The sequence below is a fragment of the Pyxicephalus adspersus genome, chromosome 7 (genome assembly GCF_032062135.1).
Source record: "Pyxicephalus adspersus chromosome 7, UCB_Pads_2.0, whole genome shotgun sequence".
Lineage (NCBI taxonomy): Eukaryota > Metazoa > Chordata > Amphibia > Anura > Pyxicephalidae > Pyxicephalus > Pyxicephalus adspersus.
Genome location: NC_092864.1, coordinates 26,475,137 through 26,496,945, shown reverse-complemented (window position 1 = coordinate 26,496,945; position 21,809 = coordinate 26,475,137). Strand labels below are relative to the sequence as shown.

Sequence of the window (21,809 nt, the reverse complement as noted above, 5' to 3'; positions counted from 1 at the left end):
TATAGATTTTTTAATTTATTCAATTTATTGTTTTTAAATGATAAATTTTCAAGAAAAACAATGTACCGCTTTTAGACATAACACCGGAAAGAAATGAACCGCTAGGGAGGTTATTGGTTAAAATGGACTTGGCATCCTTTATCATTTTCATGCTCAGTACAATTACTCTTACTTACGGTATTATCTCCCACAGAGATCACAATACTGACCCCTGGCAATGTTTTACTCTGCTTTTCTGTCTAGGAGAGGGGCATCATTATTCACTCATCATCCAGGGCCACCATCTACTTTTAGAATTGTAAGTCCTGGTGCCAAGGTAAATGCTTCTTCTTGCAGACTTGTGTGCCTTCTACATATTAACTAGGGTGCAGTCATAATTTGGGAAGAGGACAATTGGACTGCAATCTTGTTACTTTGGAGAAGGCCACACCTTGAGTCTGCAGCAGGAGCTGATCTGTTTATGCTTCCCCCTCCCTGCCGCAGACTTTTGATAGCTCAATCTATTACATGTTAAATGCAGCTAATACACCTTCAACCAAAACTTAGAGATAGGAGGGTCTGGATCCAAATACCAATTGGTCTCAATGTATCAAAATGAACAAACTGCCCCAGTTAGCAGGTCATAGGACATAAACTTACCCCAGAAAGGCACTTAAGTAAAAATTGGATACACAGGAGGGTCCCTCAATAAACTTCAAAAGCCAATGTGTTTCCTGGTTTACCTTTATTAATTTGTTGATCAGAAGCTTGATAGTATTGGGGTTTAAATAAGTTACTAATTCTAAACATTAGCAGCCTATACTCAACTTCTGGAACCTGCTGTTATTACTAAGATTTTAAAGATTTTTAAAGGAAATACAACAGCTACCACATACAATAGCTGTGTGTTCTTACTGGGATCATAATGTGCCTTGTGCCTTCCAGATTTGTGCAGTAAGACAGTCTGACACTTTGGGCCTGATTTATTAAAGCTCTCCAAAGCTCGAGAGGATACACTTGCATCAGTGAAGCTGGGTGATCCAGCAAACCTGGAATGGATCTGATTCAGGATTCAAAACATTTGCTAGCTAATAGCAAATGATTTTAGGAAATCCATTCCAGGTGTTGTGGATCACCCAGCTTTACTGATGCGTGTATCCTCTCCAGCCTTGGAGAGCCTTAATGAATCAGGTCTTTTACCTCTATGCAGGAGCTTCCTGAAATACAGACTGGTCTCCATTTGTGCAGGGTGACTGGTTTTGTATCTGCCCTTTCCCCTGTAATGATCCTTCGGGGTCACTCAGGAGATTTCTCTGTCCGAGGTGTTTGTGACACCCCCTGAACATTTGCTACTGATAGGTAAAGTCAATTTAGAAACCCCTTAATGAAAGATAAACTGCTGAGAATGAGCTTGCCTTCCTGATGACTTTTCCAGGAATAGCACAGAGGGGATTATTGACTCTGATTCTTTATCTCCATCAGGAAGATGCCAGTTCCTGGAAATGACCTGATGTGTGCTCAGGGTACAAATATACCCAGTTTTGTTACATCAGTCTGAATTTCAGGAGGTAACTTGCAAATATGCAGATTATTGGTGTAAAATTACCCTATGGACTCGTAACGATCAGTGTCTACACAATTAAAATACCATATTACAGGACTGCCGTGTGCTAAAACTGAACCTAGACATCCAATTCCTGCTTTCCTGAATCCATGGTTTCAGGACTGTATTTAGATATTTCAAAGAATGCAGATAACATGTTAGCTGAAGTTGATATTTAGCTTTAATCCTTGGCAGGCAACTGAGAGAAATGTAGAACTAAAGATGAAACTGAACTCTTGTAAGCTCTTCAGGGCAGGGTCCTCTCCTCCTGTATCACTGTCTGTATTAGTCTGTCATTTGCAACCCCTATTTAATGTACAGCGCTGCGTAATATGTTGGCGCTATAAAAATCCTGTTTATTATTAATAATAATAACTTTACACTCATATACATATACTGTGTACCCCTGGACTCACTTAATTATGTACTCCAGATGCCTATATTCTGTGCTTTATGAGCCTGTGCATGGTGTGATTTACACATTCCTGACCTCAGGAATCTATGCTTTGTGTACTCTTAACCCCTAAACATTGCAAAACATAGTCCTGACCCCTGAATCTTGTGTCCTACATAATCTCGGTGACTACATAGATACCCTGGGCCATTGCATACTCCTGACCCCTGAACAATGGGATTTCTTGATCACACACCAACAACAAATAATCTGAACAGATGGAATTTCTCTTTCATCTTTTTATGTTTCTTTGTATATCTAAAGATAACTTCATTACCATACATCCCATTTGTGTGCTTTTGCTACACCTAGAAACATTGCTTAAATGTAATTTATAAAGGGCCTTTCCTGATGTAAGTAACAACTGATATCTATGATAGCTTACAACTCACTTTAGAAAAAGTAATATACATTTGCACAATTTGATCAGTTTTTACAATTTTCTTTGTGGTAAGGCCTAACAAACAATTACAAGAAACCATATCTGGTGAATTAAAATGCTATATTTGGTTTTGTTGTGCTCCAGGAATAGAAGAAATGTGCCAATGGTTGCAGATTGGGTTCAGCATTGAGGTATTTACACAGTTTGCAGTCACCATGCACAGAAATAGTCCAACACAAGAATTCTGAACTTCCTCCTGATCACCAATCTACCTACTCACGCACAGACGCAATAAAGACATTACTGTGCAATGGATTTGTGGCTTATCTTTTATTCAGTGGATGATTCCAGAGCTGAGTCCTCAGTTTTGCATTTTCATAATAAGAATATTATTAATCGGTGAGAACAACATCACTGCTAAACCCTGAAAAAGTCAGTTAGTGCTGCAACATCCCGAAGGTCTCAGGTGCATCTGAAGATTGTGTCAGGTGACACTGGAATCATAGAAGGAAATATACTGAATTTAGACTTGAAAGGTTGATGTACCGGCTGTGGTATGAAGCAGTAAAAGTGAGGTAGGAAAACCTGTGACAGTTCATTTTTCTAACTGCAAGTCCTGCTCAGACTGCTGGGACTTGAAGTTTTACAGAAGCAGAGCTGGGATCTGATGTGAAAAGTCTTTAATGTGATGGACTAAGGTTGAGGATCCTATTTTAGGGCTGCTGTAGTTACAGACTTCGGGGGCATTCTATCAACCTAAGCTGTAAAATGTGGTCTCCCACCAGAGCAAATGTGGGTGCATTACAAGTCTTTATAGAATATGTCCTTCTCTTGTGTATTGCTCCTGTCATTTTTAATGGCAGTTTTCATTTTCTTGCAGAAGGCATGGAGTCAGTCATATAATAACCACAAAAACATTTGCTGGCAACCCACAAAGTCTGTACAAGTTTAGCACAGCTGCCTTAGGCTACCCAAGCAGTCTGCAAATGATTGTTTGTATGAAAGTTCTTGGACAAACAATGTGAAAGCAGTGCCACTGTGCTTTCACCCCCACCTGGTCATTTGGAATCTTTGGCCATCTTGATTTTGCATCATAAATTAGTATGTACACTAAGATGCGCATGAGCTGCCCATGTGCATTTCAGTGTACATTTAGGAAAATAAAAAAACTAGCAGATAGAGGCAATAACGACAGCTTACCCATCAGATGTTAGTCAGCCCCCACCAGATTGCCCCAATTTTCTTGGTTGTTCAGAGTTTCGTACAAACAATCATTCCATGAACACAAATGACTTTGCACTGACAATAGAACAATAGTAAATTACACATATCATGAAAACAAATAACAGGACTTACAGGCCCCCACAATTGCACATGTTGTATATACAATCGGGGCAGACCTGGCCAATAGTGGGCCCCTGTGCAGAACTGACTTGGGGCTCCTGTTAGCCTAGGAGGGTCCAGGGCTCTCGTGCTGCAGCACACTTTGCACCTCTCTATGTCTGCCCCTGTATAAAATTAAAGATGAACCCTAGGCAGATAAAATACATGTACAGAAGTTGTTTCACCTGCCAAATGATTTATATTTACACCCATCCACTCCTGAAAGACACAATCCCATCACATAGCAGAGCTGATGTTCCCTCCATCCCCACCCTGCTGAATGAAAAAGTGGCCAGAGGGCTCACCTGTACTGTCCTCCTGTTAGTAGGTTCCCTGTCATCATATTGCATGTTGCACACCATACAAAGCTGAATAAATTTGTGTATTTTATCTGCCTGGAGATTATCTTTAATTATCTTAATATGAAAATATTTATAGCTGAGTAGATTGATTTGTATGGCAATGTTGGTCTGTTCCAAGAATCACTATACTGTAAAAGTCACACAGTGTTACAAAGATAAACAAATGGAATTTCAGATTTGTGCAGACCCTTGGTTTGTGCCTATTGGTAGCCTAATATTTGCAGCACCTAGTTACAGAAAATGTAACTCACTACCTCCTTTGTCCCATGCTGGAGTCCTCAGCCCTGGACTGGCATCAGGGAACACTGAAATACCTGTTTATATTCAGAAACCAATCAGATTTTTGGTCCTCTCCCCAGAGGCATGTTCTAGATTTAGGGCTGTGGGCTGCATGAGTTAATTTTAGGTGGCTCAGTCATAGCCAATGGTCACCAGCTATGTGTAAGCTACACAAAGGGCATGAAGCAGCCAATCACAGCATACAGCTGGGCAATCATGCACAATCATTCACTACTGCATGCCAAGTGTGTAGCTTACGCCAAAGGGAGCCATTTGTAGGATATGAATACATCATTCACTATGCTAAGTTGCCAGAGCCCAGCTCCTGATTGGATCTAGAGGAGCCCAGCTGGTCTAACACAACACATTTCATAATTGGCTAGGGAGAGGACTAAAAACCTTTATGTTCTGGAATGATAACAGCTCTGCATATATAAACCTGTGCTTAAATAACAACTCCCTATTTGACCCAAAACAAAGTCCAGTGTAGTCTGCATTGTGCATATGGCCGGGATAGAAGCACCACCCCAAAGTCAGTTTGAGGCCCGGTTTTGCACTGTGCTTATCATTATATTTGGGAGAGCGTTGCGGCGTCTTTGCCACGACCCGAGTCCTTGGGAGAAGCTTTTAATTTGTCGGAACCAGTGTTGAGTTCGGGAGCCATCACTGTCCCGAAACACAAAACCTTCTTTTCTGATCTCCAGGAGTTCAAAGATGTCCTCGTAGTCTGGGTCCATTGATACCACACATTGTCCCAACCTCAGAGGCTCCCTGAGGACTGCAAACTTCCCATTACTTTTGTCTTTGATCAGAACCAAAACTGCATCTTTAACAGTTTTCTCCAAAGAAGTGCCTTCCAGTCCAGAGTCAGAGGTCCTCTTTGCATTCACCATCAGTAGTGCGTGCACATTTTGGAACTTCAGAGATTTACAACCTTTCTTGACCCACTGCCCATCTGTTGGCTGTGCCAGCTGCAAAAGTCCTTCCTTAATAAAGCGTGTCTCCTCTCTTGGCCAACCCACTTGCTTGATGGCCAACTCCCTCATCTCAATGTTGGTCACCTCTCGGTTTTTCTTGCTTTCCCGCCGGAAGGATCGCAAGGTCCATGTGTTGCCCTCCTGTTTCGTTTTCATATTGATGTGCTCCAAGTGCGATTCGATTCGGCTTTTGGCTTCCCACAGGCTGCTATGATCCGGGTGGAACTCAGTGGTACCTTTCAGTATCCGGCTTAAGAGGAGGGGGTACTTCGTGACCCTTTGCAGAGGAGCTATCAGGAATGACCGCAAGTTCATACGACGTAAAGCAGTGTTGTCATTCTGAGACACATCCAGGAATATTCTAAAGAGTACAAAAAATAAAACAACATATAATTATCACTGCAATAAAATTCTTTCCATCAATAACTTTTATTACTTATATATTATATATTTTGTAGGGTTGACCTATTACACAGGACTATTGACACCAGTCCCTGCTCCTGGAAATAACTAATATTCTGTGTCCTGACCATATACACTCTAGGGCCAGTTTGCTTGGACCTCAGTTAACCAGGATCTTTGTGACACTTGCCTGGAGTTTTAGTATTGTCAGTATCCCAAAATGGTGCCTGCAATGGCTTCTGCCTCTTATTTTATTTTTTTTATTTTGTAATTGTAGGATTCAAAATCCAGAAGCAACTCAAAGACAGAGGAAGAACACACTAGCTCCATAATATTTTTGAATAGGAAAAACCCTGCTGCAGTACTACTAATAGCCAACAGATGGAGACAAAACCATATGTTATTTTCCTAGAGCGCAGCTTGCTCAAAAGTGCTTGTCTGCCCTGGAAATTAATATGAAATATTCTTAGCCTTCAAAAAGGCTTTATTCTAAACCTAGCACTTTTATTATTACCAAAAGTAAAAACAAATGTGACATTATAAAATCAAAAAAGGTTTTTCTCAAGCCCAAACAATACAATATATGAGCTTTTTACATTGTCAGTATGTTATGTCTTTACTGCTTGGGACAATAAAAGAGCTATTTTTAGAATGGAGCATTTTTAAGCCCTTTTGTGCAGCAAACATTTGGAAACAGCTGCAAAGAAAAAATGCATGCAGTGCTGGGCCTTATTGTTAGAAAAGCCACCATGCTTTGCAAAGTACAGTAGGTGTTATGGATGCATCTAGGCACAATGCAATGATCAATGTATAGGAGGTGGTCTCACCTTAACAGCTCCTTCTCTTTCTCCAGAGCATTGAGTGTGGCCACAGATGTCGGCTGCTGGAGGCAGTAAGTCTGGAACGCAGGCAGCATGTTGACAAAGTCCAAGAAGACCTCTCCAATACAGACAGTCATCAGGTCATCATCACCCTATGGAGGGGGAGAACACAATACAAGGCTTGTTTAACCACTTTAGTACTTTTATACCTCTAATAGACCAAAGCATTTTTATTTGATAAATGTCACTGCCTAATACAGCCCCCCTCAATGTTTAGTAGAATCTGAACCTGGAGGAAAGCTTTTGGCAATGATAGAGGAGTTCCCTGTCACTTGTCACTCATCTTCTGCCAGCTCCATAACATTTATTTTTTACTCTTCTTTTTATCCTTCAGCATACTTTAGCTCTTACTTGCCAACTAACCAAGGACATTATTGCAATTGAGTGCAATGAGAATGAGGGGAGAGTGATGAGGTCATCAGTCTTTTTCTGCTCGTTTACCATCAAATTCCAGGGGTAGGAAGGGGATGTAGTTGTGTTCTGTAATTGTTAACGAGAAAAGTCATTTTAACAGAGCTGAGCAGTGCACATTTTAACACTGCATGGGCAGATATAGGTAGGTAAACCAAGTCCTAATATATTTACTCCGAATCTGTATTTAGTTCCCTACCTGTACAGAGTACGTGCACCTTTTGCTGAGCTGAATATTTTTCTTCACTTATTGTTTAATTTGTATAATTTTGGGGTGTCTTTGTTCCCTGGGCTATTACCTGGTCAAACGCTTGGTCGATCTCTTCTTGGAGGACCTCGAGAAATTTGTCATTGAGGTCGATGAGTTCTTGTATGTTGCTGAATACGATGGCCAGCTGCTCTTGTGTCAGTAACCCTGCAGTCTGCATTGGGAGGTAGAATTCCTCTTTAATGATCCTCAGATCCTCTCTATAACTGGTCTCTGTGTTAACAAATTCCAGGACAGCTTCCTTGCGTTCCATACGGCGGGTGAGGCATTTCATACATAGAGTTTCTCTTCTCTTCACCCGGCTCTCGGTGTCCATGGCAGAATTACACTCCCCACAGTCTATACATGGCCGATGAGCCTCCCAGGCCTCCAAAGACGCAGCTTCTGCTACTCTGGCTCTCCACCTTCTAGATAACGCATCCCCAATGCCGCTGTCCACCCTCTCCACCTCCCCAGGTTTGACCGGCCTGGTGCTCCCTTCACATTCGTCTCTCTCATCACTGACTCCTACAATGCCGCTGTCGGTGCTCAGACTGCTGATGTTACTCCAGCGATGGCGTGAGCGGTAAGAGCGTCTTGATGTGCAGTTTCCTTCCTTGCCAGAGCTGCAGGAAGTGGTGGTGTTGGCTTTCATCAGCATTGGACCTGCACAAGACAGAAGGCAGGATAGCAAAATGTGAATTGCCATCTAAATTTTTTTGTTTTTTATAAATAACTTATCAATAAATTTGTAAACTTTTGCCATTCCTTTCATAAGGGAGGAAATTTGTCTGTGCTTCCTATTCTGTAGAGACAGGAACAGGAAGTAAGATAAACTCAAGTGTCTCCACTGGATGATTTTCTGCTTTGGAGATAGCATAAAATTTTGAATTCTCTGAATTCTCGCTCACTTTTGTTAACTTTTAAAAGACTGCATTTGAGAACATGAACCTGTGCACATTCCTAGTTCTCTGCTTCTGTTCTTTAATCTCACTGTGTGGTTGGTAATCATCTGGTGTGGGTTATGCTCATGTAAACAACATGACAGCCAATCAGTGCTTACATGCAGCCTGGAGGAAACCTCTCCAGCCTGCAAACAGCAATGGCAGTGCGCCTATGTTTAATGCTATAAATAACAGATACAATTACAGTATTAAAAACATCTATCATTTAAATGTTTGGGCCAGCACCCCTTTAAATGTTTAAATTCGTTAGCCTAATATAAAAACTTGATCATAGTATTTAATAAACCAGCGTATAAATAAAGCCAATGAATATTTTTGTTTTTTTTTTTTGTTTTAAATATAGTGAGGAAGGGTTAGATATTAGTACAAGGTTTAGTAATTGAAATAATCCAAACAGGTATTGTCACATGCATCAGTAGGCTCTGAGCATGGAAGGGTTAAATCAGAAATCAAATAATTATGAACTGAATTTTATTTAGCTGTGACTGGAAAGGAGAAGGCTACTGATTTTTAACTTCCATCCAAAATCAAAACCATCAATTCTTGGTTGAGTTGCTCTGCGATATCTGTGGTATGTTTTTAGATTTCTGTTAACCTTTTCACTGGCTCCCGTCTCTACCTAGCAGTCTCTGACCCCTTTCATTGGTGCTGGAGTCACGGGGGTTCAGAATAGTCATTCTAGACAAAAGCCTAGCAGGTACCGTTCTCTTTGTCCTGCCTCTGCCTGTGTGCATGGTGACGGGCTGCGGCTGCAATCTTCAGCTCCAGCTGTTTTCTTTTCACTGCGTCTGTGGGCATGGGGTCACTGAAGTGTGGGCGCAGGCGGCAGCCACGCTGGCTTTTTCCTGAGTCACCGGCTTCATGAGTCATGTCTGAGCTGGACCTCCGACACCCAGGGCTGCAAAGCTGCAAAACATGGACAGGGCTGTTAGCTATCAATACAATGAGGATTAATGAGTAACACAGCTGGGCCAGCACTCGCTTACCTCCATCTGGGCCAGCACACCCTTACCTCTATCTATCTATTGATCTATAATCTATTATCGGTCAGTATATTAATATATCAACTTATTGATTAGTCTATCTTTCAGTCTATCTATCCATCTATCTATTTATCCCATTGCCCATCTATTGATCTATAATCTAATAATCCATCTACCTATTATCTATTAATATATTGATCTGTCATCTGTCCATTTTATAGCTATGTGTTTTGATGAAAGGTGACAGCTTTTACTATCCTGATAATGATGCAATACTGTGCATTGCAAAACAGCCCTTGATTCTCTATTTGCTTAGCTTGCAAGCTGGGACTTGTAGTTCCACATCTAGAGTCTGTTCACATACAATCTATTTTATTCTCTTTATATTTTCACGGAGCTTATAAAGACTCAGTGAACTATAACCAGCTCACAAAGAAGAAGAAAGATGAATTCACAGGGAGATTGTTGGATGGATCTATAGTATAGATGACAAGGCCTCTCCTCCGCACTGAACTGATGAAAAGAATCGTTATTTAAGGAAGGCGATGATCTATTCAATGCAAGAGTATAGAATAGATATCATAGAGGTGATGCAGACCAGAACCACACGATTTCTCTAATAAACAGGTGAAGATGACAATAATACCACCCAGGAAACCCCACCCTGAATGCAGAGAATAATGGTGATTACTCCACCCAGCATAGAATTGTTGTTTGTTACTGGAAAAATGTTTATCAAAGAGAACCTATAATAGAATATGTATTCTTTCTTGTTAAATGCAAATTTAAAATGAATTGCTTGAAGGAAGAGAAAGCCATTCTTACAAGAAGGTGTACTAGTGGTCATTATTTGGCAGGTAAAACATCACAAAAACAGCCACTATTTGGGGGCTCATCAATCCCCTTTCATCATGGATTGGAGTACATGCTTATACTCTGAATCATTAGAATTTTAAAGATCTGAGAATCAGAGGATGTATGCAGTCTATCTGCCCATTTTTGAATGGTATGTGTCCTCTGAACTTTAGATCAATTTAAAATTTGAGCTGCAGAGGCCCCCTAGTGGTCAGGCCGATGAATAGAAGGCTGACCTACACTGTAGATAATTAGCAATATGCAATGGTAACACACCTAGGAATTTATATCATACAGAGATGCAAAGAGACAATACCAGACAATAGACAATAGTGATTTAATTCAGTGGTCATTGATAATTACTTGCTGATACTCACACTGGGTTTGAGGTCAGAGGGCACCTCAGTGCTTGACATGTTCTCGCAGATTGGAGTTGCCATTAAGACAGCAGATGGTTGACAGTTCTGTCCCTGTGATGTGCTGCTATCAGTTTTCGGAATTTCACATGATCCGCTGGCCGGGGACTCACCACTTTCTGTGCTACAACTGCGAGGAGAGGAAAAGGGGGTCAATCAGCATGTAGTTTCCATCACCAGCATTTCTTGCTGTCTGCCTTTCTAAATTCTAACACATTATTTCTGCTGTAAAGTTTAGGCTGAGTTTTCTCTTTCTACAATGACTCAAGAAAACTTGTAAGCAGCTAATTAATGGTGAACATAGCTTCCATCACTGCTTAGAGGGTCAGCCTACACAAAAATATTGTTATTTATAGGTGGAGCCGGTGAGTCAGCCCACTTATTGTATTTCTAACAGTGAGTCTCCCTGCCATTATTCCTCATTTTGTTCCTATACCCTTGGGCATTTTGGATGCTCTTCCCCACCTAGCATATATCTGTGCATCATCCTGTTACTTTCTTCATCTTCAGTACAGGGATGATAAGAACCCCTCATAATAGGCATGGCAGGTGTAAAGACCCAGAAACTAGGCATAGGGATAGTGGGAGTTCCTCATATTGGATACAGAAGGTGATTCTAAAACTAAGAGCAAGGATGGTGGGAACCAGGAACTCAGTACAGGAATAGTGGGAACTCCTTAAAAATTACCATAGCTCTGTCTAGGGGTGATCAGAACAATGGGCACAGTAAAAGTTCAGACCTGGGAACTTAGTGTACAGATGATGAAGGCCCCTCATAGCTAGTACAGTAGGGTTGCAAAAGCAGGAGCTCAGCACTTACCAACAAAGTCTCCTAGGCATACAATAAGCTAATTGTTGTATTTAACTTGCTCTACAAAAATTAACCATATTTTTTGCTAGACAATCCCATTGGCTTTCTACACAAAGCAGCCTTCTTCACATTTTACAAACAATTTTCAGCAGAGGACACAAGTACATCTATCCTGAGGATAAAAACGATGTGTTGAACCATGGTGAGTCATCTGCTTCCTTTGCCACACATCAGGAGTGTCAAACTCTGGCCCTCAAGGTCCTTTTTTTGGCCCCCAAAATAATTCCGAAAATGAACTACATCTGGTGCGCCCTCCTGCGTTACCATCTCACATCATCATTTTCAATACATGTAATATTTAGACATTATTCCTGTACACCCATCATGTGACACAAAGCCTAGGCAATGATCACATGTTGCCTGACTACCAGGGGCATTGTGTTTGTTTCAATCCATTGGAGTCTGCATAGTGTAATATTTGGTGTCAGACAAACTTGTGATGTGAGGGGATGAACAACACACAGCCTGCATGGATAGATAGAAATTAGTCTTTTCAACCCTAAAGTGTGTGTAGAGGGTCTTGTTTTTGTTAGGTATGGATGAAGTAGTAAACGTCCTCAATTTTTTCAATAAATTTCAAGTTTGGCCCTGACTTGGTCTAAGTTTTTATTTTCGGCCCTCTGTGTATTTGAGATTGACACCCCTGCCATAGACGGTCAGTGACTATCCTGCCTAAAGATAAAGATTTCAAACCATCAACTCAACTAAACCTTTCTTCTCACCTATAACTCCTTCTGTTGGCAAACACAACCTAGAAAACATTGGGAAAAAAAATATTTTGTAAAAGTACAGCCAGGGATGACCTGTGCTTTCCATGATTCTGGTATGGAAATGGAGCACCACCATGGAGCTCTCAGTTTCTCTCCTCAGGCAAAAAGAAGGGGGACTTCTATAAATGCTGCAGTAGTGACCAGAAGTGATGCACACTTGCTGACTGGCATCGGTTGGAGTTCAAGCAGAACTAATTGTGCATACAGTGTGAATGTTCCCCCTGAATTTGTGTAGATCTCTGTAAGGGAGTACTGCGAGGGGAATAGATTACCAGCACTGTGTTTGTAGATTGTTCTGCTGAGATTCTGGGGTCTTTTAGCTAATGTTGGACATGAGAAGACTGGTCTGAGAGAATTTTCTGCATCCGGGAGAATCCCCTTGGCCCATCTGAAGTTTGAAAACTTTTAGTAAATGATAAAGAAGAGTATTTACAATTAGGGGTTGTTCAGTGTGTTAGAGAGTTCTGAATGAATAGTTTTCCTGTTTTAATATGGTAATGGCTATAAAGACATTAGCCCACCTGGGAACAGGTAGAGCCTGAGATTCACTATCTGAGAGCACTGTGCTCCCCTGGACATTTTTAGAAGGTCAGATCCAGGAAAACAAGGACAGAGAACAAAAGGGAATATGTGAGAGATGAAGGTTTGGGGATCCTGTAGCTTCTCAGGAATTTGAAGGCAGCTGGGCTTACAGTAGTCCGCTAAGAAAATATACAAAATTATACAAATAGCTATACAATATTTTAATAAAACATTGAGCAAATTACCTTTTCTTGATGAGATCCAGAGCAGACCCTATGAGGCCATCCTTCATCTTCTGCAGTTTGGCGCCATAGCCAGACAAATCAGTTGCTTCTAAAAGCAAAGATGGACAGCAAGAAGAATGGGCTTCAGAAGCATGACCTTGCTCAGCCACACCAGGGAATCCACTCGTTCTACTTGCATCATCATAGGGATCAAACACTAAAAGCTGGTCTTTCTCACTATGCATGGTTAGAGCCTGTAATGGGAAACTTGGAACAGGACTGGAACAAATGGGAGTGGTGAATGCAGGCCGATATGAAGGGCAAGCTCTGCTGTCTAATGCACCATGCTTTACAGTGTGTGAACCTCTGCTGTCACCATTGATTGATGGCGTTCTGATTCGGAAGTCTGGTTTCTCACTGCTTCTGAGGGCTGGGGATATGGATCCATTCTCCACAGCAGGTGTCTCTTGATCTGGCCTATTGCTAGATGAGTCTGTATTAAATGTCCAGTGAGAGTTCACATCTTTATAGTCTTGTTCCACCTTTCTATTGGCCAAAGATTCTGCAGTCTCCAAGCCTTCATCAGCCTTTGTTAGACCATTTTTCTCCTTGTTGCGCATTTGCTTAAACTCCTCAAATGTTGGTATGTATAGTTTGCCTTTATTACTTAGCCTTTTGGCAGAGTCTCTTTCCCAACCTGTCCCTGAACATGGTCTGTGCTCATTAAAGGACTCTGCAGTTTTTGACTTGACCAAACCAGTACTATCACCCTCTCCTTGGTAAAGGGTCAGATTTGGCGAACTGTTTTGCCTTCTGAGCTGTAGCCGCCTTCTGGCCTCTTGCTTTATGTGCTCTGGTGTAGTCCTGTGGTCTAAAAAACTTGTGCAATGCCTGACCACTGCATTTGTGCTATTTGAAAGTGCGGAGGGAGTGCCGCAGGCCAACATATGTTTACAGTGGTGGCAGGACCTATCTGACGGGGTTCTTGCCACACAGTCAGATATGAGAGTCTGTGGACGGATAGGCCTAGTGGGCTCCACAGTCTTTAAGCTGTGAGTTCTGAGCTTTTCTTTTAGTTCCCGTTTGGCATCACTGTAGGAGACCTTATCATCCACTGTAGGGAAAAGCCAATGATGAATTTTGGCAAGGGAAGGCATCGGCATGTCCCGGTGAAAGGCAACCTTGTCTGTGACAGCCTGGACAGGCACATTTTCTGCAGACCCATCTGACAGGTGCCGAGTGCTTCTACAGTGCAGAATAAATTCACTATCCAAGTTTCTGTAGTGTGCAAACATGCTTGACTCTGCCCAGTGTAGATTTTCCAAACTTCGATACAGCCTTGGTTCAGCCATAGCACTGGGTCCTGTGGTCATTCCTTGCCATGCCCGAAGAGGGTGGCAATCTCCGCCCACAAAGTGGCACCCTACACTCTTTAATGGATGCATGGTGTTCAGCAAGGGCTCCTCTAAGCCATGGTTTGTGCTCAGCGGATAGCTGTAGGGGCTTGGGGTGGTTCTGGAATGTTCATGCAGATCATCGGTAGGAATGTATGTCATAGCAGATGGACATGGAAAGTTTGCACACGGATGTTGGAGGAGATAGAGGGGCCCGGGAATGCAGCCGTGATGATGCGGAGTGTCCATAGCATGGGGAGCAGGCCGCTTTGCTGGGAGTACTCACATGCTAGCAGTGGAGCTGAGCACTCTGTACAGGCTGGAGCAGGGATGTGGTTGGCGTAATTTGCTCAGATGTTGTGTTCCTCTGAAATAAATAATCAGAAAAAAACCCACTGTTATTTATTCTAAAAAAAACAACTTGTCCCAATTTATGTATACTAGCTACACCAAAGAACAGAAACACACAAAATCATTTTGATTTTTAAAAAGTTTAATTCTACCTACCTCTATTGTTATTATTACACTTTACATTGACAGCTTAATTAACAAGACAGCTTCATTGGCTTTCAGTGTAAAATACTTAAACGTACTTAAAAGAATCAATACAAGAGGATATATTATATGGTAAATGTTTTTGGACACCTGGCTATCATACATTAAATGCTAAGTGGACATCCTAATTCAAAACCATGACCAGTTATATAGATTCCAACAATTTCTATATGTGTCTGTAACATCCTCCATCTTTTGTGGACTTTCCATTGGATTTTGGAGCATGTCTGTGGGAATTTGTACCCTTTTGTGTCAGGTGCAGATGCTGGAGGAGAAAACCTGGCTTGCAATTTCAGTGAATTCCAAAGGTGTTAGTAGGGTTGAGGTCAGGGCTCTGTTCAAGACACTCAAGTTCTTACACATTAAACCGGTGACATCCCATCTTTATGGAGCCGACTTTGTAAACATGGTCAATAGTCAATAAAATGGGCAATAGTCCCCAGGACATTTGGAGATAATTAAAACCTGACATAAGCTCCAAACCTCTTACATACCCTATCCAAAACTAAACAAACATATTGTCAATACATACACTGTAAATGAAAATGTTAAATTTTTTAGATAAACTGTGAAATTATTTCAATAGATTTGCAGCTTGTTTGGCTGCTGAGATAAATTTATCTCCAAAGAGGTTTTCTAAATGACAGCCCACTTTAATCTTCATAGTGATAATTAGCTAAAGATGTGAGCCGATTATCTGCAGAGCTAATGAGCTCTGGAAAAATTTTCTTTGCTATCTGGTTGGTGTCTGGTGTTGCCAACTGCACCTAAACTTGGTGGTAACCCTAACTAAATGACATAGGGGTAAAGAACAAAGCTGCCAGTGAAAAACACTCTTTGATGATGGGGCTGGTGGGAGGCATTAGGAATGGCAACTAACATACACATCAGCTTTCTGCCAGTTATTAAGGTACTCAACATATGCTCCTACTGGTGGTGGTCAAAAAAGAAGGATATTGCCAGTCTGTTGGCACTTTGCACCTTATCACACACCAGTAGAGATGAGAAAAGTAATTTTGTAGAAAGTTTTTCATCCAGAAAATTTTTGATTTTGCCATCTGCAAAACCAATCTTATTCAGCCATTTAAGTAAAATTTGCTTTAAAACATTTACTGGTAATTTTTTTTATAAATGGTGTGTTTTTGATTGTGTGGTATACTGCTGCTTTTAATTATGTTTTTACTGTTTTCCCTATTATTTGTTCTCATTTTCGGTAAGAAAAAAACTAGGATTATTAGAATAATGAGGGTTTTTGACACATGAACTGGTCCAAAAAAAGGGGCTTCCATAAAAGAAGGCATTAGACCACTGAAACCAAATTAATTTACCATTTCTAACTGACTTCATTGTATTTTTCTAAAAACTCCCAACCTGCAATACCAATAATGAACCATTATGCTTCGGAGCCCTGATGGTGTGGAGCCCCCGTGTGATTCTAGTTGTACTGTAGCTCTTGGGATACTGAATCCAAATTTTCCTAAAAAAGAAACCCAACCTTAGCCTACCCTACTCGCAGGATCTACTGAAGCAGAGCAGGATGCATTCCGTATAATAAAGTAACCGTGTAAAATGGGTTCATTACCACTCAAGGATAAAAAGCGAGCAAAAGTAATTTTGCATTAAAATGTTAATATATTAATCTGCAAATCTGTTAATCTGAAGGTTTATCATCTAGATGTGATCCTATAAAAAGGAGTTTTTCTCATATCATCTTTTCTGTGTGTGAACTTTATTAGTTTATTGCTATAAATTATCATCAATTGACAAGCTCACTGTGTATACATTTGCATTTAATAGGAAAATAAGATGGTATTTGGATCTTCGTTTTTTTTATTGCTGTTTTATGTTAGCTGAATATATTGCTTTTCATCTCGTTACCATAAGAAAACTTGGTTTCAATCAACAGTTTTTCAGTTTACTGTTTATGGAAAAATATTTGTCACTCTCCATGGAAAATTTTCCGAAAATGTCCATGGTGGCTGGCCAATCTTTCAACGCTATCATTCTCAGTAAGACAGAGGTGCAATTTTTCCCAAGTGATGTGACATTTCTGTCATGAGTGGTAGCTATTACAAACTACAGACAATCAATGCAACAAAGAAACAAAATGACATTGTATGTACACGTAACATTACTGCCACTTGGGCTTCCATGACATGCTAATATTTCCTAGCACATGCCTGATTGGTCTTTTAGTCTTGTCTGGGGTGCATACATGTGTGTGCATTGATGTAGGTGGTCTTATATTAATATAATATACAAACCCCCAATTCATGATAGATATTTAAACCTAATTCTAGAGACAGCAGATGCTGACAGTTCTGACCAGCATCCAGTTTGTACTTGATGGTCTGACATCCATTGGTTTAACCTCAAGTTATTTAATCAGCTCAACTCCTACTTGCCTTTCAGTTGTAACCATGCCTAGCCTTGGCTGCCAAGAAGCCCCTGCCTGGTCTGCCCCTTCCAGGTCCCTTGTTGATTTCATGCCTCCCTGCTTTTACTGCCTAGCTAGCCCTAACTTCTTTCTCCCTTTCTGAAATATACAGCCATTGTCTGGGCTCTCAATTGCAATCTCAACTGTTTTCATCAGCCACTGTTGGGGTTATAATATACGGTATTCCAATAATATTCCATCATCCCTTACTGGGCGCTTATTGAGCCTACATTCATCTAGTTCCCTGGGGGAGCTTCTCAACAGGCAGCAACCACTTCCAAAAATGAAAAACAAATCTGCAGGCATTCGGCTACTTTATTCCTCAGCATTGTAAAATGAATCTGCAGCAAGAACAAATGTGCACCAACAATTTGCTGTTTCATCGATATGGATGATCAACTTAAGCCAAAAATAACTTTTTTAGAAAACAAATAGCACTGTGTTAATACACTTCTTGTTTCTAATGTAGCTGATGACAGTGTTTTACTTAAGGAAGGAAGAGCAAAGAGAACCTACTACAGACTGCTCATTATTCAGCAGTATTGGAGCAGGAGATGGAGGGAAGGCAGTGTGTATGGACAGGCTGGGGTCATGCTGAGATGATGAGGTCCAGCACAATGGCCGACCAGCCCTCCTCCTCCTCCTCCTTCCCTCTGACTGCCTTTCAGTTGTTCCAAGGTGGAATTATCATCTATTATTCACAGAGAGCTGAAGCTATCATCCACACTGCTGCAATTACCTCCCTGCCGTGAATATTCACACCAAGTATATATTTTTAGTTTTACAAATCTCCAAAAGACCGAAAACTAATAATTTAATGGTTAGCTTTACCAAATTAGTATTTATTTCCTCACAACCCCTTCTATAATGATAGTAGAATACACAATCAAGTAAATATTGGTGTCTGGGCAGTTGGCTGTGTTTACTAATGTCTGGCACAGAGCAGACCTTGCTGCAGTCTATCACCTTGTGACTTGCAACTCAGTTAGTGTTGCATCTGATGACTGGAGAAGAGGAGACTGGGAGAATGCTTCCCTCTGCTTGCAGCAGACTGATGACATCATCTCATCCTAGACACAGTTACTGACTGAATTATGTTACTGAATTATGTTACTGAAAGGTCCACATAAAAAAACAAAAAAAAACAAAACATAAAAATTCTTACTTTCCCACCGTGAATAAATCAACCCCCCACCTCCTCCGTGTTTCCTATGAAGCAGCAATTGGATCTGATCAAGCACTGATCATTGCATCAAGAAAAGACAAGGGGATTTGGATTTGGTTGCAGAGCCTGCAGCAACAAACAGCATCACTAAACGTTAATTTAGACACTGATGAGCACCTAACCTCCAGTGGGATGCCAAGCCATTAAAATGTGATTGGTTAAAATCACACTTTGCTCTACTAAATAAGCTCAGGTTGAACGGTTCATATATTACGTATTTTCTCTACATAATAAATGCCACCAACACTGTCCTGAATACTTTATTTACCTTTACCCTCCCACAGAGCTTCACAGCTGTAATTGGTTGTGTGTCGATGACAGGTTCCATTTTACCCCCCATTACTATCCTCTTAAAAATTCATATAATGTTTTTGTTTCCAGTTATCCAATAAAAGAAATCAGCATAAATGTCAGGACATTTCTACATCACTGCACACGTGAATGCGAATGCAAATAGAAGCCGCTTCATCTGCATCCCTGGAGGTCACAGAAACATTTATTTACATAATAAATCTGTTTATATGCTTACAGAAGAATATAAACTGTACAATGATAAATTGTCAGAGCCAGTCCACAGCTACATGGGAAATAAATATAATAAATCTATTGATTTTTTTTGGATTACAGCCAAGATTTAATTAAGGATCATCTCGTCGCATATAGCAGCCATACTGCAGACAGATGGTAAATTCTGCCTGTAGGTCCCATGCGCAGGTTGCTTCTACACCAAACTGGTCACAACGTGTTGTTATGGAGCTGGCCATTCCTAACCATGAGTTTCTTGGAGGTTTTTCTGTAAGTTTTTGGGGGTTCCACTAACCCCCAATGAATTGCTTTTACGGGGGTTCCCCTAGGCCTGAAATTTTTTCATGGGTCCTTCAGGGGTTATAAGTTGAGAGGCTGGTGTACAATGTCTTAGTAAGTTGTGGTATTTATAGTACCCTTTACTAGGAACACCTGAACCGTCATATGGAGGGAGGTTTGCATGCATTTGGCCATTGAGTGTGGAAAAGCGCTATACATTCAATCTAACTTAGCTCTCCGTTTCTAAACTGACCCACACCAATACAATTGATTTGACCACAAACGTATGAATTATTGTTTGAACTGTCCTATTTTGTTAACTTGAAATAAAATTGTCTAAGAAGAGAATATCCACCACCAAAATATTTGTACAGTTGATCCTCGCTGTAGTTTTTGCTGTTCTTTTAGAAGTGTTGTTTGCTGGCATACAATATACTTGGCCCTCTCTGTACTGCACACTTTATTATTACAGTTAGTTGCAGCCCATGCCTAATTATGCATACACTATATGGCCAAAAGGACATGTGGCGATAGCATCCATATGAACTTCTTGGACATAAAAACCATGGTCATTTATAAGGAGTTGGTCCCCTATATCATCCTGCAACCTTCTCGTAAGGGTTGCCACAAGAGTGTTTGGATTGTGGCAGTGGAATGATGTGCCCATTTATGATGTCAGATAATTAGTCAGAAATCCAATTAAATCCAAAGGCGTTTTAGTTGGGCTAAGGTGAGGTATTGATGTTGGATGAGAAGACCTTGCACATATTTGGCTTTCCAGTGCATCCCAAAGGTGTTCAGTAGGGTTGAGGTCAGGGCTCTGTGCAGGACACTCAAGTCCCTCCACACCAAACTGGTGACCCCATATTTTTATGGAGGGGGCTTTGTACCCTGGGGCACAGTCACGGGAGAACAGAAAAGGGGCTTCACCAAACTGTGACCACAAGGCTGAAATAGCACAAATGTCTCCAATGTCTATGTATACTAGGATATTACCAGCACCCATCACTGGAAATACCTGTCTATGTATACTAGGATATTACCAGCACCCATCACTGGAAATACCTGAACCTAATCATTGAGATAGTATATATTTTTGGCCAAAGGGTGTGATCCTAACTGATTGTGATAGTCACGTGGCCGCCAGCTTCTGGCCATATACTTTATCCCCGAGTGTTACAATGCTGCATCATTGACATTGGTACCAGCACACACTCTGCTAACCACAGTATAGCTCTGCCTGATTCTACTCCCGCCAGTTATAGTTAATCCATTTAGAAGAGATTCTTACAGTGAAATTAAATAGACAGCGGCGAGACGCATTACTGAGCTAATGGCACAATCCATAAACAACACAGTTTAAACAGCCCCATGGGATCTATAACAATGAAACATGAGAGATATGAAATGTGGTTACAGGGAGAATCTTCCACCACTTTCCACCCACCACCAGGCTACATGCTGATGGCAGTCAGGTGCACGCTGCCATGTTATCGCAGCTTAAAATGCGGTCACAGCAGCAGGTCTGAACACTGTGCATTGTGGGAAATCTGTCTTGGTCTGTGCTGTACCTGAGGGGTATAGTAACAGATTCCACTTCAGACAGCGAGTCAGAGCAGACAGGTTCATTTGGATTTTTAATTAAAAACTCCCTGAAGGGCGATATCACAATGGCGTGTCTGACAATTATATTAAAGAAAAAGGTAGGCGGACAAAGTAATTTGGGACAAGTTTATTTTGGCACGCTGTAGTGTGATGCCAATATTACTGTCATAGCTAACAGTGTAATAGCGTACCTGGAATCCTAGGGGAACATTAAACTGCTGTGGAGCCATTAGTTTTGGGGATGCCATACTGTCTTTCTACATCACAATTTATGCCAGTGGGATACATTTACTATATATATATATATATATATATATATATATATATATATATATTTATATTTACAACTAGAAAGAATGCATCAGAGATAAATGCAGCAAAGCAGGTGGCTCCATTACCCAAGACCCATATACTGGGTTAAAAGTGGTTACCTGATCCAATCAAATACTAATGAGCTTCTCATTTGGCATTACATCATCACATTTGTTTTCAGTTATCCAACCAGTTCAGTTTGACACCCTTAATTTGCTGCACACAAGAAACACAATATTGGCAGTCTTAAAGTAAAAGTATAGTTTTTTATATTAGCACTTGTTTTGAGTAATTATTGCAGTGTTTCCATTAAAGCAGAACAGGCAGGTCGTTTATTGCAGAGAGGACAGGGGATGTACTGGGCTGCCTATTTGCAATCTTTTCAAAGATATTGTATGATGTTGGGTATCCTGGCATACCAGCAACAAATTAATTGGACATATGCACATAAGTTACATCTTTTTAGTCTAGCCAATCAAGATGGCCAAAGATCCAAACCCAGAAGAAGACC

The 21,809-nt window shown here is 40.9% G+C and overlaps 1 protein-coding gene across 1 annotated transcript; it reads right to left on the bottom strand.

The window, feature by feature from the left end:
• Positions 1 to 2,521: 2,521 nt before the first annotated feature.
• On the bottom strand, positions 2,522 to 14,722 carry LOC140335355 (uncharacterized). The gene is made up of 6 exons (XM_072417915.1): positions 12,988 to 14,722; positions 10,541 to 10,709; positions 9,027 to 9,231; positions 7,413 to 8,026; positions 6,649 to 6,794; positions 2,522 to 5,780 (listed from the first exon to the last, which is right to left on the bottom strand). Exons 1-6 carry the CDS (start codon positions 14,607 to 14,609, stop codon positions 4,976 to 4,978), a joined length of 3,561 nt encoding a protein of 1,186 aa, XP_072274016.1. The 5' UTR covers positions 14,610 to 14,722; the 3' UTR covers positions 2,522 to 4,975.
• Positions 14,723 to 21,809: the final 7,087 nt, after the last annotated feature.

Bases quoted from the DNA above. Each gene is read 5' to 3' on its own strand.
- LOC140335355 (XM_072417915.1), bottom strand. From the start codon at position 14,609: ATGGACACTCCGCATCATCACGGCTGCATTCCCGGGCCCCTCTATCTC. The intron at 8,027-9,026 runs GTACCTGCTAGG...TGTCTTGTGCAG, and splicing joins GAGGCAGGACAAAGAGAACG to GTCCAATGCTGATGAAAGCC. The intron at 5,781-6,648 runs GTGAGACCACCT...TGTACTCTTTAG, and splicing joins AAAGAGAAGGAGCTGTTAAG to AATATTCCTGGATGTGTCTC.